The following is a 15,833-nucleotide window of genomic DNA, read 5'->3' on the forward strand; positions in this document are numbered from 1 at the left end:
TATAGATTTTGTATCCTTCTGTAAGAGAACCAGTTATTAAAAATATATAGCATGGAATCCACAGGAAAAATGGACTGATTCCTCTTGGTGCTTATGGTTTCTCCTATACTCCCAAAGCCCTTGTTGGGCAGTATGGAAGAAGCACTTAAACCTGCAGAGCCCGCTAATGGTGCAGGACTTCCCGAAGGACCACTGTTGGTGTCCCAGACACTGCTCATGCAGAGACACAAACCCAACAGGCTGAAGAATAGAGCTTTGCTGCTTTAATCCAATGTTTCAGAGCAGATTACAAACAGGCAGAACACTTTTCTTCTCTGGAACATAAATATTCTGTAATTGTTGTTGTTCCTCCTTCTTTACCAAGAAGTACTAATGCATTCGCTGTTGTGCAAGATGCTGAAAGACAGTTCTGCTTGATGTTGTTGAATATTTTTGTGCTGATTCAACAAAGAAACTCACATGTCCAGGTTATTCATTGTCAAGAATGGATTTAATTAGTGCTAAATAAAAGAAAGAGGTGAGAAGATGAGATATCTGGTTGACTGGATGGAAGAGTCATTTGGAAATTAGTGTTCCTTGTTTTTCTTTCATTTTCTTCACGTTTCTCCCTAGTGTCCAGTTACTAGCTTGGACATTGTAGGCCTCTATATGCCCTCTACAGATACTTAACATGTCTGAGTGTGTCAGACACCTCTGAAGGGAACTGCTAAGGCTATTTTAAAGCTTTTACAGACTGTGTGCAGAGAGGGGGTAGCAGTTCTGGTACTTCCTGCAGGTTTCTTGTGCCTTCTCCATTCCTGGCACATACCTCTCAGGTGTACAACTTTGCTTCTGCCACAGCCACCTCTTTCTAATGTTTCGTTTATTCATGCTTTGTCATGCTATGGTGGAATAAATACAGGATGTTTCGCCGACCTCCCTGACAGCTTTTTCCCTTATTGAGGGATTTCCCAAGGTTCCTGTTTCTCCTACATCTCCATGTAATGTGATATCTTAGGTACTCTATATGTTTATTTGGGCCTTTGTCACTAAAATTAAGAGAAGTGTTCTCTTCATTTTGTTCTGAGGGTTATGGGTGATGATAATTTTTGCAGTCAGTACCCTGTCACTACAGATACCTTACCTGTCATCACGCATGGCCTAAGTAAGACTCCTATTCATTGGATTCAGTCCTCAAAAGTAGCAACTTCTTTCTCAGACCTCATTGAAAGATAATTAACATTTCTGTCTCCATCCATTTCTGACTATATGTCAGCAAATGCTGTGTTGTTTCATCAGGGTGTATGATCATATGAGCATTAGTGCCCCAAGGGCGTATGTGATGAAGTCTAAATGCACTGGATGGAAGGCATGTCAGAATGAATATAATGAGGGTTACTGGTGGGAATGGTGGGTTTGACTTTTTAAAGTGCTACGCTATCACACTGGCTTCAGTTTATCAGAGCAGTTCTCCCTCATCACTTGTGGCCAAAAGCAGAGGCCGAGGGAAGAAGATAAAAAAAGGCAAGCAAAGTTGATACTCTTGTCCCGCCCTTCTACTGTATTCTCCCAACCTCTGGTCATTTGCAACTCAGGGGCTTCTTCAACATGATTTTTACGTATTTAGTAAGCCTCGACAGACTATTTTGCCACAAATTTATTCAGTCTTTCAGCATGTGTACATTTTTCTCATTCACACTGCCTGAAGACAAGGAGATCCCCAGCTGAACTCTGTGCCACATGAAGCACCACCACCTTTCTTTATTCTGCATCTGTCCCCATCAACTTTGCTGCCATCAACCTTCCTGCTTTGGAAGAATCAGCGAACAGCCAAACCCCTGTGCCTCTCGCGCTTGTATAGACCCTGCTCATATCATCCCTAGCACACCTCTTCCAGACTGAAGAGTTCCAGGTTACCCTGTCTTTCCTAACATGGGGGCTGAGGAGCTATTTTGACCATGTTTGTAGGTGACACAGAGAGCTTGGGTGTTTTGTGGCATAGTGGAAGCCATTCATTACCTAACTTTGAACATCTATTTACCAATAGTAAAACTAATTTGGAAAGTTTATATTCTTAAGTGTTTTAATAATAGAAAGGATTTGTTCATTTATTTTACTGTCATTGTCATCATCATCATTATTATTATTATCTCCTAATTTTACTGGTTTACTGCCCTGTTGTTGCAGACTTGCCCTGTTGTACAAGCTTCTCTCACTATTTAATAAACACTGAACAACTAGCAGTAGGCAGTACCAGCCTCCTTACCAAGACCAAGATGCTTACCTAGAATATTTTTAATTAGTGATAATTGCGTCTCAGCTACAGTTTCAAGCTAATTAATATTTTACGTCAAAGCACACTAATTGTTTGTTCAGGTTACTTTACAGCAGGAAAGACCTGTATCCCATTGAAACAAAATATATATATTTCTGTTGACCTGAAAGGCCTTGGCTAATTTATTAATTGCTAACAAAAAAAGACTCTACCATGTAATCCAGTTTAGTGAGAGCGTATCATAGAATCACAGAATGGTTTGGGTTGGAAGGGGTTGGAAGGGACCTTAAAAATCCTCTAGTTTCAACCCACCTGCTGTGGGCAAGGACACCTTTCACTTATCCAGGTTGCTCAGAGCCCCATCCAACCTGGCCTTGAACACTTCCAGGGATGGGTCATCCACACTTCTTTGGGCAACCCATTCCAGTGCCTCACTGTTCTAAAGAGATATTTCCTAAAGTTTAGAGCTAAGGGCAACATTAAATGTAAGTAAGTGCTCATGTTCAGAATTGAAATTTAATTCAAAGGCATTTATGTCCTTCTGTATTGGCTTTTTATTAATGTTTGTGTTTGGGGGGAGATTCACTTATTAGACTGTATGAACACTGTGTGCCATTTATGTAGTCTTTAGTTTTGGTATCTGTCTCAAAGCACTTTAAAAGGACCTTCACAGTCAAATAGTGTACACTCAGCACTTTTTTGAAAGGATTGTGATTGTTTAGGCTGGAAAGGCAAAGCTGTACTGCAGAGAAATCAAAGACATCGTAAGAGTGAATCTCCTAAAATTAAAACTTATACTAAAGCTCAAGATAATCTTCAGAGCTCCTCCCCTCCTGGCATGCACAACAGCTAGTAGGTCTGTGATATAATTATTTTCTTCTTGCGCCTCTTAATATTTTACTACCCAGGGAAGCTTTTGAAAGATAAGTTTTTCAAGAATTATGTTTCTCTTCTAACAGAATGAAGTACCTGAAGCTAAGAAAGAGGAATCTTTGCTAGATTTGGACTTTGACCCTTTCAAGCCAGAAGTTGTACCAACAGGAGTTAGTCATTCACCCATGTCTCAGGTATCTCTTTGCCTGGAGGTAGGCAAAGCACATGAATGCAACATGCTGTGTTTGGTAGCAAAGATTTGCCTTGTGTATTAACAGTGTATCTGCAGTGTCTGAAAAACTTTATCTTCCTCAGAGGCTCTATTCAACCATCTATGTTTCCCCCTCAGTAACCTTGTACTTGATGATGTACTGGAATGAGAGTAAATTGTCAGGTGGTAAAATGAGATGTCTGCCGATGAGAATGGTTGCTGGTACCTTGGCCTGGACTTTGGCATGCTGTTATTTTCCATCTATAGAATAACTCTTAGTGCAAACATTATAATTCTCCAGTGCTTGTTTTTCTGACAACTTCTCTGACCTGGCCTTGATTCTTCATGTCTGAAGAGATGCCTCGGGGGACCTAGGTCTCGTGGAGTCAGCACGCAATTGCTTTGCTGTGATGGAGTTTCTGTACCAGGCAGTGGAATGATCTGAGTGGTTTTACTATAAATCTATTTTAGACCTAACCTCAAGGAAATTGAGGGTATGGAATAGGGTGTTTCCTTGTAGACTGTTGTGTTATAGAAATTCGGCATTTAGTAGTAATATTTACCATGGTAGTTTCTTGCAGCAATATAAAAAAAAAAAAAAAAAAAAAAGAAAAAAATGTGAAAATTAATAAAAAAGGCTGATATATTAAGTTGCTGGTATTCATTGGCTTACCCTACAGGACCTGCTGTTTTGAAGTCCAGAATTCGCCCTCACTGCCCAGAGGGCAGATAGTAAAGTGGGGAAGATCTCCTGGCCAGAATCGCTGTATCCCTGTCTTGTACTCAAAGAAACAATATTAATACATCATTAGCAAGACCTATTATCCCTGTGGCTATCACTAATCTGACTTGTTCTGTGAGATGTGAGAGGACTAATCAGCTGTTCAGGAGTGCAGCATTGGGAAAGGAGTGAGAAGACAAGCAGGTTTAGGGCTGAGATAGTCCTGATTCTCTGCTGATCTCTTCCTCAGTTAATTAATTTCTTACTTGGCATGCAGTGCTAGTTATGTAATGAGGTCTGTAGTGATCTCTCATGGGATATGCACTATCAGAAAAATGATGCATTGTCAGCATTCCAAATGCTATCTGAAATTTCTCACTGAGATTTGCTAGAAGTGTTTCATTCTAGCAGAAGCTTTGTGCATTTTACTTGGGTTTTTTTTTTCTCCCTCTAAACAGGGAAGAGGATGGGGAAGGAGAATGAATTTCCTTGGCATTTACCGGTGACAAAAAAACTTTAGGTGTAGCTTTGCTAACTACCCTTTCAGCATGTTTTGTAATAACACTTATTTGAGCAGTGGGATTGTTAAATGAAAGATATTTAACTTTTGTGACAGAACACATTTGTTCCGACATTATATTGTACAGATTGTAGAAGAGTTTATTGGTTTAGTGAAAAACAGTTATTTTAGATTCAACTGTACCATGTAATTCTGTATAGAAAAGTACATTTTAAGTTTTCATCGAGGTACATAAGAAGCATTCACTGAACCCCTTCAGTCTCTCCTCTTCTTTCACCTTTCCCCATAATGTACGTATATGAGAAAGGATGGTCTGCATCCACAAGAGCATATGAATGAGTCAGAGCACCATGTCTTTAGAAGGGAAGACAGCCCTGTGTCTGGGTCTTGGTCTCACTGGATTTGACAGGGTCAGTGCTGTGGCAGCATAGACAGAATGAAACCTGTGGTTGCAGACTTTGGAGAGCCTGAGCTTGTAGAGAGATTAAGAAGAGATTAAGTGGTGTGTATATATTTTGTGTGTGTGTAGCTTTTGCCTCAGTCATGGATATTTTCCATTCAGCAAACTGCTGAAGAAGTGATGTGAAGACATGAGTAGTCGTCTGTGCATGATGCCTTGGGAGGCCTGGTGTGACTTCTCTATTCATAATTTAATTAATTACCTCCCTCCACTGCTCTGCCAGGGTGATCAAACCACAGTAACTGAGCCCTGGCAAGCCCTTCCTCGATTGCTTTTCTGTTTCTATGGCTGTTTCAGAAGTGACCTTTCTAAACCTGCCTGGCTCTCTTCTCTGTTTTCTAGTCTGTCTCACCTTTCCTCAGTTTATTCCTTCCCCCTCATGCTCAAAGTTGAAAGGAAAATGAAAAAAATGGAAAATGAGCAATCTCTCTTTTCATGGAAGTTAGTTAGACATTTAGGGTTTGTACCATTTAGCACTTTAAGAACAGATATGTCAATTTTCCTTAAAGCTGGAATGCTCAGCTAATACTGTTACAGCAAAGTAAGAACACACACTTTTGAATTGCATCTGCAGAAGCAGCACATACCTGGACTTAAACCAATTTAAAATGAATGTGAAATGGCTCTTGATGTTAATATGCTGTAAATCTGAGTAGTGAATTATTACTGTGTCTTTTGCTCATCAAAGCAGAAGTTGTTCAGAGAACCATTCTGTCCTTATAAAATATGAAGCAGGCGAGAAAAGAAGCTAAATGCACCAATCCTTTCTCTCACGCAAATGTTAGATGTCACATTCAACATTTGCAAATGTTTTAATTTCACATTTTACTTTATGAATATCTTTAGGTTTTGAGGTTTTGTGGGCTTTAACCTATGTGTGAATATAGTAGATACATTTTGAAGCATCTCAGACAGCTTTTGGGGCCAACCAGCAGAGCTCCTTCTTATGCGGTGGGATATAAATACTTGACATGAAGTCTACTGCTTTTCTTTCATCTGTCTATTTAGCTCTTCTGTTAAAAGGTCACTAACATTAATTAACCAACTGGACAAAAAGAAAATATTGGTTAACTTTCTTGTTTTCTTTCCCCAAAAGTATACTGTTTTCCTTTCTGGTGCCAGAGTAGTGAGAAAAAACACCAGTGGATAGTTGGATCATTTTTTTACTGGCTAGAAAACTTGACCTATGTAAGCTTGTTAAAGCTGACACCTTGCAGAGGCTCCTGTACATGTTGAAAGTCATTCAGTCACCAGCTCAGAATCTGGTCATTACTCGTGCACGTGACAATGTGAATTTGCTGGAAAGCAGCAACTACTTTGAAATAGGAAATAACACAATGCATTGCATACTGCCCATCCTGTATAACCAAGAAGAGTATTATGCAGATACATGCACACACATGTGCACGCATGTGCTAATATGTAATATGTAATATGTATGTATTATAAATATGCATATAAATAAGTATTATCTTCTTAGTTAATGCACAGTGTTTGGATATACAGTGTATGAATTATATTTTTCTCACAGCCTCTTTTATCCACTCCTTTTTTCAGACATTGCCATGGGATCTATGGACGGTAAGCCTGACGTATATATTTCCGTGCCTCTGATTTTGTAACAGCCTGAAGTCAAATTTACAATGCTTCTACCAAAAGACAAGATAAAGAATTTATGGAGGATGATACTTTCAAGTATATGAAGCCACTGTTGCTTGGCCTACAAAACCTAAGTGATGTCAGTAATCTAGGCTAATAAAATTCTCAATCATTATAGCTAAGTGTGTTGCTTTTACTATACCTGAATTACAGGTATTAGAGTGTAATAATGGATGTTAATCACTTGTTTTAATTACCTGAAGGTGTAGTTCCTCAGGACTTTAATCCAGTGGACAACCATTTTCTCAAAATTCAGGAAGGAAGTGAGAATTTTGTTTGTGGGCATACAGTGAACTGGACTTATTCACAAAAAAAACTGCTACTGTAGGAAATTGTATGAATCCTTCCTTCTTCCTCCTCGTGCCAAATCAGATAAAATGATCTGCAGGAAGGAAACAACTCATTTTTGTGAGCTTTCTTTTGACTTTATGTCATGGAGTTAGCTGGGTTGACTTGACATGGAACCTGGTACTTTCATTTTTGACCTTTTGTAGCTTCAACCAGCACAGAAATCTGTGAATGCTTGTCATATATTAAGATTTGCAGCACTGTTTTGTGAACAAATACCATATGTGATGTATATTAAATGTTCGTCTCTTTCTATCGAGTCAGGTTAAATAAAACCTGGAAAAAAATCACATATGTAGACTACCCAGAATTTCAAGGCTGCAAATATCAAGATCAGCTAAAATATCAAGAGGTGTTGTGAATTTATTGCTCTAATCTTACATTAGATAGCTTTAACAATGTCTTCTTTTTGCACAGTTTTATTTATAATATTTTAATATTGTGTAAGTATTCTAGATTGTAATTATTTTTCATCTTTGCTTTAGTTTAAAAAAAAAAGTAGTGGACTTCACAGCTAAATGTTTGAAATTAGGGATACTCATTGCAAAGTTTCTCTTAATAAGTTGAGTGCATAGTAGTTGTTGAACTTCCTGGGAACATTTGTATCTGTTCAAAGTGGCAATGTAGACAGCAGGTTTGTGACTCAATGCCTTACTCTGTGTGGATGTAAATGCCTCTACAAGATAATGGAGAATCAGAGCTGCATGCTCAGGGTCCTCCCTATTGCCTGAGTGATACAGTGATGCCTGAGTGTAAATACAAGCCCCACTACTACTTACATTGCTTCCTTCCTTGTCACTGTCTCACAGAGCAACTTTTCTTTTCAATAGAGATGTAATAGGATTCCTGCAATAAAAATGTCAGTGGCTCACAGAGGAAAGCAAGATGTGACTTTTTTAATAATGTAATGCAGAGGGTTAAAATTCAAGGGCCTGGGATTAGTCTTCTGTGGAGTGGCAGGGAAAGAACCTGTTGCTCCTTCCCCACACTGGTAATTCCTGGTTAGGGAACTGCTAATTAATGAACTGCTGCTGTAACAAAGTACATCATGGTCTTCTTTTCTGTATATGTATATATTTATACGTATATCTTTATATTCATGACTTTATATGTATGACTTTATTCTATACAGACAAGCAGTGAATTGGTGCAGCCGGTAAGCAAACCTCCCCCCAAAACTGCAACCACTCTAGAGACATGCTTAATCAGTGTGGTGTAATATATAGTTTTCTGGTTTTGTCTATCAGTGCTGCTCTTTTGCATTATAATCTATTGCCTCCAAATGTTGAAAACCACATAGCTTTTCCTTAAATGGCTTAATTTAGTCACTTCATTCTTTAAATTAAATTTGCTCATGTAAAATATAAATTTTGTGTTTTCTCATCAAGTCCGCCTTTATCTTTTTCATCTTGTGTTTTTTCTTTGCTTTTCTGTCTGCTTAAAGCCTGACTCTTCAAAAAGTCTTTCCCTGTGTAACCTGGTCATGGAGGAAACCCCAAACAGTGGGTCATCAGAAGATATTAACAGATCTCAAACTAATCTAGGTTCACTCAGCTGGGGCCTAGATGTTAGCACACCCAGTGTCAGCCAGGAAATTACTGCAGGTGGTTCTTTGCTTTCCCATGGGGCAGAGCAAACCTCAAGCATATCCATGGGTACTCTGCCTGCTAGTGTTTGGCCTGCAGTAGGTGAGCAGGAGGATGCTGCACCAGGGTCAGCTTCTGTAAATGAAAACCAGAGGACTTCACTGGAGGACCAGTTGGATGCCAGAAATGTCCTGTGGGAAGATATGGTGACCAATCAGCCTTTAGAGAACATAACCAGTTTTGAGACACCCGTCCTGGGAACTGATAACTTGTTGGATGAACCCCTCCCGTGTGATGTGCAAAAGGCAGAGGAAGAGCATGAGGAAGACGAGTGGGCAGGTGTCAAGCCAAGTGAAAAGGTAGAGACCGGAGCTAACTACAAGGAGGTAGAAGGTACAGAAGAACTGGAAGAGCAGGGTTGTGAAACCAAAGGAAACAGGGAGGCAGAACTTCATAAGGGTTTAGCAAAATCAGATCTTGAAATTATAGTCAGCACAGAGGTAGAAAATTTACATGCGCTGGAAGATAATGATGGGGATGCTGGGAGAGCTAGTGGTGCTAACCTAGAAAACCCTAGAGAAGAAGAATTCAAACAGGTCAATGTCACTGAGGAGGCAGATGGAGAAATACCATTGTTGAGCACGGGGCTGGAAAGCGGGGACAAAATAGTAGTGTACCACTGTAAAACTATAGAAAGCACTGGCACTGAACCTGAGAGAATCCTTGGTATCTGGGATCAGGACCATGAAAGAACATCTAAGGATGCCTTAGACCAAACTGACAGTGGTGCTGGAGAGAATACATCCATAGAGTGTATAAACATGAGGACATGTGTTGACCTACAGATAACTGACGACACAGGAAAGTACTCTACAGATACTGTGAGCAGTCTGTGTCATGCTGAATTATTCAGTGCAGAAGAGTCTGGTAAAGGAACTGAAGACAATAGCATCATCCACCTCCCAAATGGTAGTCCTGGTACTGAAGGTCAAACTGATGCTGAACATGCCCAAATGTCTTGGGCACTGCAGCCCAAGACAGCCGATGCTGCTAGCACAGGCTGTGGTAATCCTTGCCTAGATAATGCAGAAGACCAAGTGACAGGTAGGGCAGCAGCAGCAGTCACTGAAGAGCATCCTAGTAGCAGTGGTGTTCCTGAAGCCTTGGAAACAGATCCCTGGCAGGCAAACTGGGATCCAACAGTTACTAATGATTCCTGGGGTTTTTCTAATCTGTCAGATAGCCAAGCCAATGGACTGGATAATTGGCCCTTTTTCCCCAAACAGCAAGACTCAGAGGAAGGTAACATGGAAAATATTTGGTTGGGCATTAGTAATAAATGGTCTACACAAGACTTAGGAGGTACTGATAACAGCTGGGGAGAAATAGGTGCAAGCACAGGCAATAAAATTCAGGAGACACCAGTAAAACAAGGTCATCCTGGGGAGCAGGCAGGCATTAACAATCCAGGACTGAGCAAGGAGATAGCTAGACCCTTGGCTCTGTTTCAAATGGGAAATTCCAGAAATGCTAGCACCGAGAGTTCAACTAGTCCTAAAGACAATGAGACCAACAACTCAGATTTATCAGAAGATGAAATTGCTAACCGGAGATATGGATTGTTGTACCAGGAAATTGAGGCTGATAAAGAAGAGGTACCTACCCCAGTGTGTAGCCTAGTCTAGACAAAGAGTTCCTTAGGCCATGCATAACCTTGTCGTTTAAAACCATTCCATTTGTGTGTTTCCCACTGCCCTTCCTAAGCCTGTGCTATTCTTTTTTTGAAAAATTGCCATGCAACTGTTCATAGTGTGGTACCCTTCAGCCATGTAATGAAGCAGGCTGACAAAAATGCATTTCAAAATGGTGAATGAAGCTTTGAACTGTGAAGGCACATTGTGTCTTGCAGCTTTTGTGTTTTATCTGTATATCTTTAAATGCACCTAGTCTTTTTTTATTATCGTTTTGTAAAAATGCTTAAGTTACTCTGCTTTTTCTCTTTATTTTTGTTGTTTTCTTTAAACCTGTGATGCCTGTTGTAAAATAGCACGGTTGACGAATTTCTTGCTGCCATACCCTTTTTTTTTTTTTTATGTTTGGCCTACATTTTTATTTTGCAAATAAAAATGTTTTGACTCATGTTCTGATCTAGTAAAGAAATGATAATTTGTTCCGATCTTCGCTTCTACTTAGGCATCCACCACAGCATTTAATGGATTTGCACAGGTAAGAAATAAAAAGGTGTTAAGATAATTTTTTTTCTGTGCTATTAGGAGAGTATTAGAACTGGCTATACAATTTCAGGAAGTCTACAGACAAGCTGCATAGCAGTGTCATACTGTCTCAAATCCAGACCTTGTCTGTTCTCGGAAATTCTACTTAGATGTTACTAGAATGATTCTAATACTCTTAGGACTCTTGGCCTCACTGAATTTAATAGCAAAAAATCTGACTACCTTTCTGGGATGGATTTTTTTTCCTCCTAAAAGGACTGATTTAGCGTTTTTATTGTGCTCTTTTTTGAATTTTTCTCACAATCCCCAAATTCTGTAAAGAACAGTTTCCCCAGTTTCACATAGTTTCAGTGATTCTGTAGGTATATATATAATGAGGGGATTTCTTTCCTCCATCTTTACTTTCAGTTAGGATATATTTTACTCTCAAAGTTAAATGTAAAGTATTTGTTTGCTGCTGTGCTGATAGTGAGACTGTGTTACCCATCACAGAGATACAGCACATGAAGACACCATGTTTATGCTTTCAAATTTCAGGGCTGTGTCAAGATCCCAAATTTCAGGTGGATAACCTGGGACCTCAGTGTTTTCCAGCATCCTTTTAGAGACTGGCTCATCCACAGCGCACGCTGTACACCATATTTTAAAAACGCCCAAGAAGATTCAGATTATACAAGGACAGAAATGAGTCTTCCAGTGCTTAACAGTCTGCTCCAGGACATTTAGTTTAGTAAAGGATCTGGAAGGAAGGGGAAAACCACAAACCACAACCTCTAGTAATTAAGGCAAAATGTTGGTCTGGAGGAAATAAATATCTGCTGCCCCCACTGCAGTAGGAAAATAATTTGGCCCAGCAATATTTTGCAAATTAATTGGTTCTGAATGAGCAAGGTGTTGGAAAACACCTCCATATTTCTACTTCCTTAATGCAGGTAAAATTTTGTATCTGTAATTACTCTAGTTATTATGCAAATAAAAGCCCAGGAACATATGAAAGTAGCTTAGAGCTAGTGTAATCTCCAAGCACAGCCATGTGTTGTCTGCAAAAAGTTTCACAACTGGGAATTGCATTGTACCTGAAACAGTCCTTGCAAATCACATGTATTTAATGAAGGGTTTTTCGCTGCCTCTAGTGAGGTGAAAAACTTCTTGGTTTAGAAGGATTGAATATAACTGAATATAATTGAAAAGAGAATGTCTTTAATATTAATAGTACTTAGATAATCTAAGTATTAAAAATAATTATTAGTTAGGTTGTATTTGTCATCTTATTCCGTGTGAATGTACTTTGATAGACATCTGCAAATATCCTGTCTCAAATACTTTTTGCATTTGTTTTTCATTTCCATATCTAGGATATGTCTGTATTTACAGTGCAATCAAGTGAGAATGTGACAGAGCCTTTGGTAAGTGGTGGCTTTGAGTTACTTTTTAAATGCCTTGTAAGAAAAGGCATTTTTTATTCTTCCTTTGGGCAAAGAGATTTTCTGGTTTTTGTGTGCTTTCCATCCTTTAAATCACAAAAGTTTATACAACTCTTCTACCTGGAAGAGCTGGTGGGTGATATGATTGTAGTTTGTAAATCCATACTCGCTGAACCAATCTTTTACAAGGATAGCACAGAGCAAAAGAAAAGAAAACCAGAATATTCTAATATATATTTACTTTAAAAAAATGTAATTAAACTGTTTGTTCATTTATTGCATTTAAGAAATTACTAGAATAAATACTATGGTCCAGTGTAGAGCAAGCAGGTGATACTACGTGATGACTGTTTAAATATCTACAATATTGCTGTAGTTTTACCCACTCACCACATATTAATAGTAGGAATGATCTACTTCTAAGGACTGGACAATCTTTTTGAAAGTCATCACACCTGGGCAGTTTCTTAGCTCCTCTTACAATCTTTGGTTAGCCTGAAGTAAGGATGTGAATAGCAGCATTGCTGGGTGAGTGCTATAGTTACTTAATAGCAGCAGAGTGATGTTCAATATTATTTAATGTGGCTTTTGTATAATGCCTCTGGTGGTGTTTGTGTTCATGATGGTTACTAAATATGGTGAGAGTATTTTTACTTGTAGCTGAAATGTGGTACCTCGTCTGAAGTCTGCTTGTCAACAAATGACTTGAAGTACATCCATGCAATCTGCTTTATAAGCCTGGAAGAATCTTCCAGCATTAAATCTCAGGAAACTCATTAGTCACCTTACTTGGGATAAATCTACTTTGTGTTTCTTATTTCAGTCCTATTTCTTCTTTGTGAAATTTTCTAGAGCTGTAATTATACACTGCACAGAGGGATTTTTGCACAGCTTGACGCAATATAGTGAATGCTTCTTTATGCTACGCCAAATCCTGAAGGTCTTGCATAGGCAAACTTCTCTGTACCTCATTAAAAATTAGTCTGCTTAAGGTATATGTGAGTAAAGAATTGAGATGTTATGGGTTTTTTCCGGAAAAATATCAGGAGGAGATTTTAGTATTTTAAAGAATTTCATGAAAGCTATCCCTTCATGTCTCACAGGAGACATCACATTCTAACCAGCTGCCTGTTATCAACTGCGAAGCAATTGCTTTTGAGCTCCATATTATGCTGAGCAATTTGTTCATGGCAAATTAATCTGTTGGGGTTATTTTGTCTGGTTGAGTCAGTCATCTTTATAAATGGAATATGCTGAGCACTACTTCGAGCTCTCCCTGTGTATGTGCATGTGATGTTTCGCAAGGTGATGTTTCCATTGGATATTGCACTTCTGCTGTGAGCTATTTTGCCATAAAACTGAACTTGTTTCAGGGCTGGTGATATTTGATAGATCCTCTTGCTCAAAAACAAGCTGAGGCCAGAATTTAAAAGGGTGGAAATCCCAATAGTGGGTTGATAAATGCATGCCTTCTAGGCGATTGAGAGTTCAAGAGAAAATGCATTTTAATAAAAAACCAGGGATGATTTTCAAAGTGCTAGAATTTAGTCAGTTAGTGTTTGCCCTTGTGCATATAAAAACTGTTTGAGTGTCTGCTAATTGCTTCTTACCTTCACTGGAGGAGGGACTGTATTTTCCGAGAGCAGACAGAACTAGGGAGTAGAAGATAATTTTGAAAACCAGAGTTGGTACATATGGGTACCAGTTTCAACTTCTGGCCTTGCTGTCAGTTTCTGGAGCATTTTGGAGCAAACTCTGGGTGCCTTCCCCCCCTTCCATGACCTCTTACTTTAGCTCAGAAAGCTATGCTTTCTTTACTTGTGAGGGAGGGATATAAAACTGGCACATTTTACATATAGAACATGGAGGATGAAAACATCCTTTAGATGCTGTCCTTTGCCAGGGGCAAAGCTCGGTAAGATTGAGCCTGAAGCAGTACTGTGCCAGGCACAGTTCCCTTTCCCCTCCTCCATTCCCACTATCATGTGCTCCTCAACAATTTTTCCACTGTCTGCTTAAAAATCAATAACAAAAGGCCGAGGCTGAAGAAGCGCCACCTGGGGAACTTAAGGTCGAGGAAACCCCTGCTCCTGCTGCTGTTATGGAAAAGGAGGCTGTCCCTGGTGAGCTTGCCGAACCAGCAGAGCAGGCTGTGGTGAGTAATCTCTCCTGATGCCACCTCTCGACCCTCATCTGAGGCACCTTTCATCATGGTGAATGTGCCTGCTGCATTTTGGCCATCCTTTCCGTTGTCATCCTCCTTGGCTGGTTTCCCCAGTGCCTGACTGTGTCACAGCATGCCTCTTCAGCACTCATCCTCCTTTCAGCCCTAAAATGTCATTCCTCTTATGTTTCGCATTTTAGACTGAAGTTCAGCTGAGTGATTGTAGTTTCACAGGTGGTTTGATTCCAGATGAACTTCAGAAGGGGAAAGAACTTATGCCATTTTTAAACTACCTTATTAACAGTTTTCTCATTTCGTTTCAAGCTCTAAGCCAATGTATGTCTTGTATGGTCCTTACTAGAGTATGAAAATTCCGGAGAAAAAAGTGATTGTAATATAAATGTCTACAAGACTCATGGTTTTAGAAGCCAGTTGTGAATCAAAGAGGGAACTCCAAACACCAATTTGGAGATTTTTTACATACCAGCATTCAGGAAATGATGAGAGGAGAAGAAATTACAGGTCTGCATGAAGAACAAAGCAGAGCACACAATATCACTACAAATTAAGAGGTGGTCTGAGGCAGTAGGCATGGGGTTTTACTGCTAACTAGCATCCCTTTTTATACAGATATCCTTTTTGTCTGAGGTTCCTCTTCTACATACTGTTGTCAGAAGGTCTTGGTGGTGGATATACCCACAGGCTAAGAAACCCTGGAGGAAAAATGCATCTGGTTTTGTAGTCTGACAGCTTTCATGCTTTCCTCAAGACAATAACGTGTTCAAAGGCTCTAATGAGTGCTTGCCGCTGGTAGAATATGCAGATTACTGGATGAAAAAAAGAGGTGGAAGATGTATAGCTGTGCTTTTTTGACTACTGAGCACAGTTTGGTGCTGTAAGTGTTCTCAGAAGAACAAGGTTTAAGCTTGCTCAGCTGTACTTGGCCTTGAGAAAGTCCATACGTGTCTTCAACTGCGAAGCAGAGATGACGATACCCAATTCACCGTAAAATGAGGTGGTTTTCAGTAAGCCCTTGATACATTGCCGCATGGAAAGCAATATTAAGCTAATGTAGATGCAAATTAGCTGAAGAAAGTGGAAGTAGCTATAGATGCACATACAGATGTGGCAGCAGAGAGCATGGATAGATATCCACTTATCAGATATGAAGCTACTGTAGCATTTCTCGGAGCATCTCTGGAGCTCATTTTTATTAATGGCAATGGCTTCAACACCACGAGGCTGATGGTGACTTTTATTGATGACTCCAGGTTGGGTAGTGTTGTTGACTTAGGAGGATAGCATTAAGCCCACTAGCTCTACCTGTTAGGGAAAGGCTGGTTGTCTGCTGGCAGCGTTAGACCTGCGCAAAAGCCACA

The 15,833-nt window shown here is 39.6% G+C and overlaps 1 protein-coding gene across 1 annotated transcript in view; it reads left to right on the top strand.

The window, feature by feature from the left end:
- Positions 1-15,833, top strand: part of AMPH (amphiphysin) — a 115,936-nt gene that overhangs the window by 84,581 nt on the left and 15,522 nt on the right. The window contains exons 12-17 of the mRNA XM_027744397.2: positions 3,214-3,321; positions 6,597-6,620; positions 8,179-8,202; positions 10,826-10,858; positions 12,222-12,272; positions 14,326-14,445. Of these exons, the coding sequence (XP_027600198.1) occupies positions 3,214-3,321; positions 6,597-6,620; positions 8,179-8,202; positions 10,826-10,858; positions 12,222-12,272; positions 14,326-14,445 (360 nt within the window). The remainder of the gene's footprint in view (positions 1-3,213; positions 3,322-6,596; positions 6,621-8,178; positions 8,203-10,825; positions 10,859-12,221; positions 12,273-14,325; positions 14,446-15,833) is intronic.

The sequence above is a fragment of the Pipra filicauda genome, unplaced genomic scaffold, assembly GCF_003945595.2.
Source record: "Pipra filicauda isolate LSUMZ 115617 unplaced genomic scaffold, ASM394559v2 scaffold353_size752799_pilon, whole genome shotgun sequence".
Classification (NCBI taxonomy): domain Eukaryota; kingdom Metazoa; phylum Chordata; class Aves; order Passeriformes; family Pipridae; genus Pipra; species Pipra filicauda.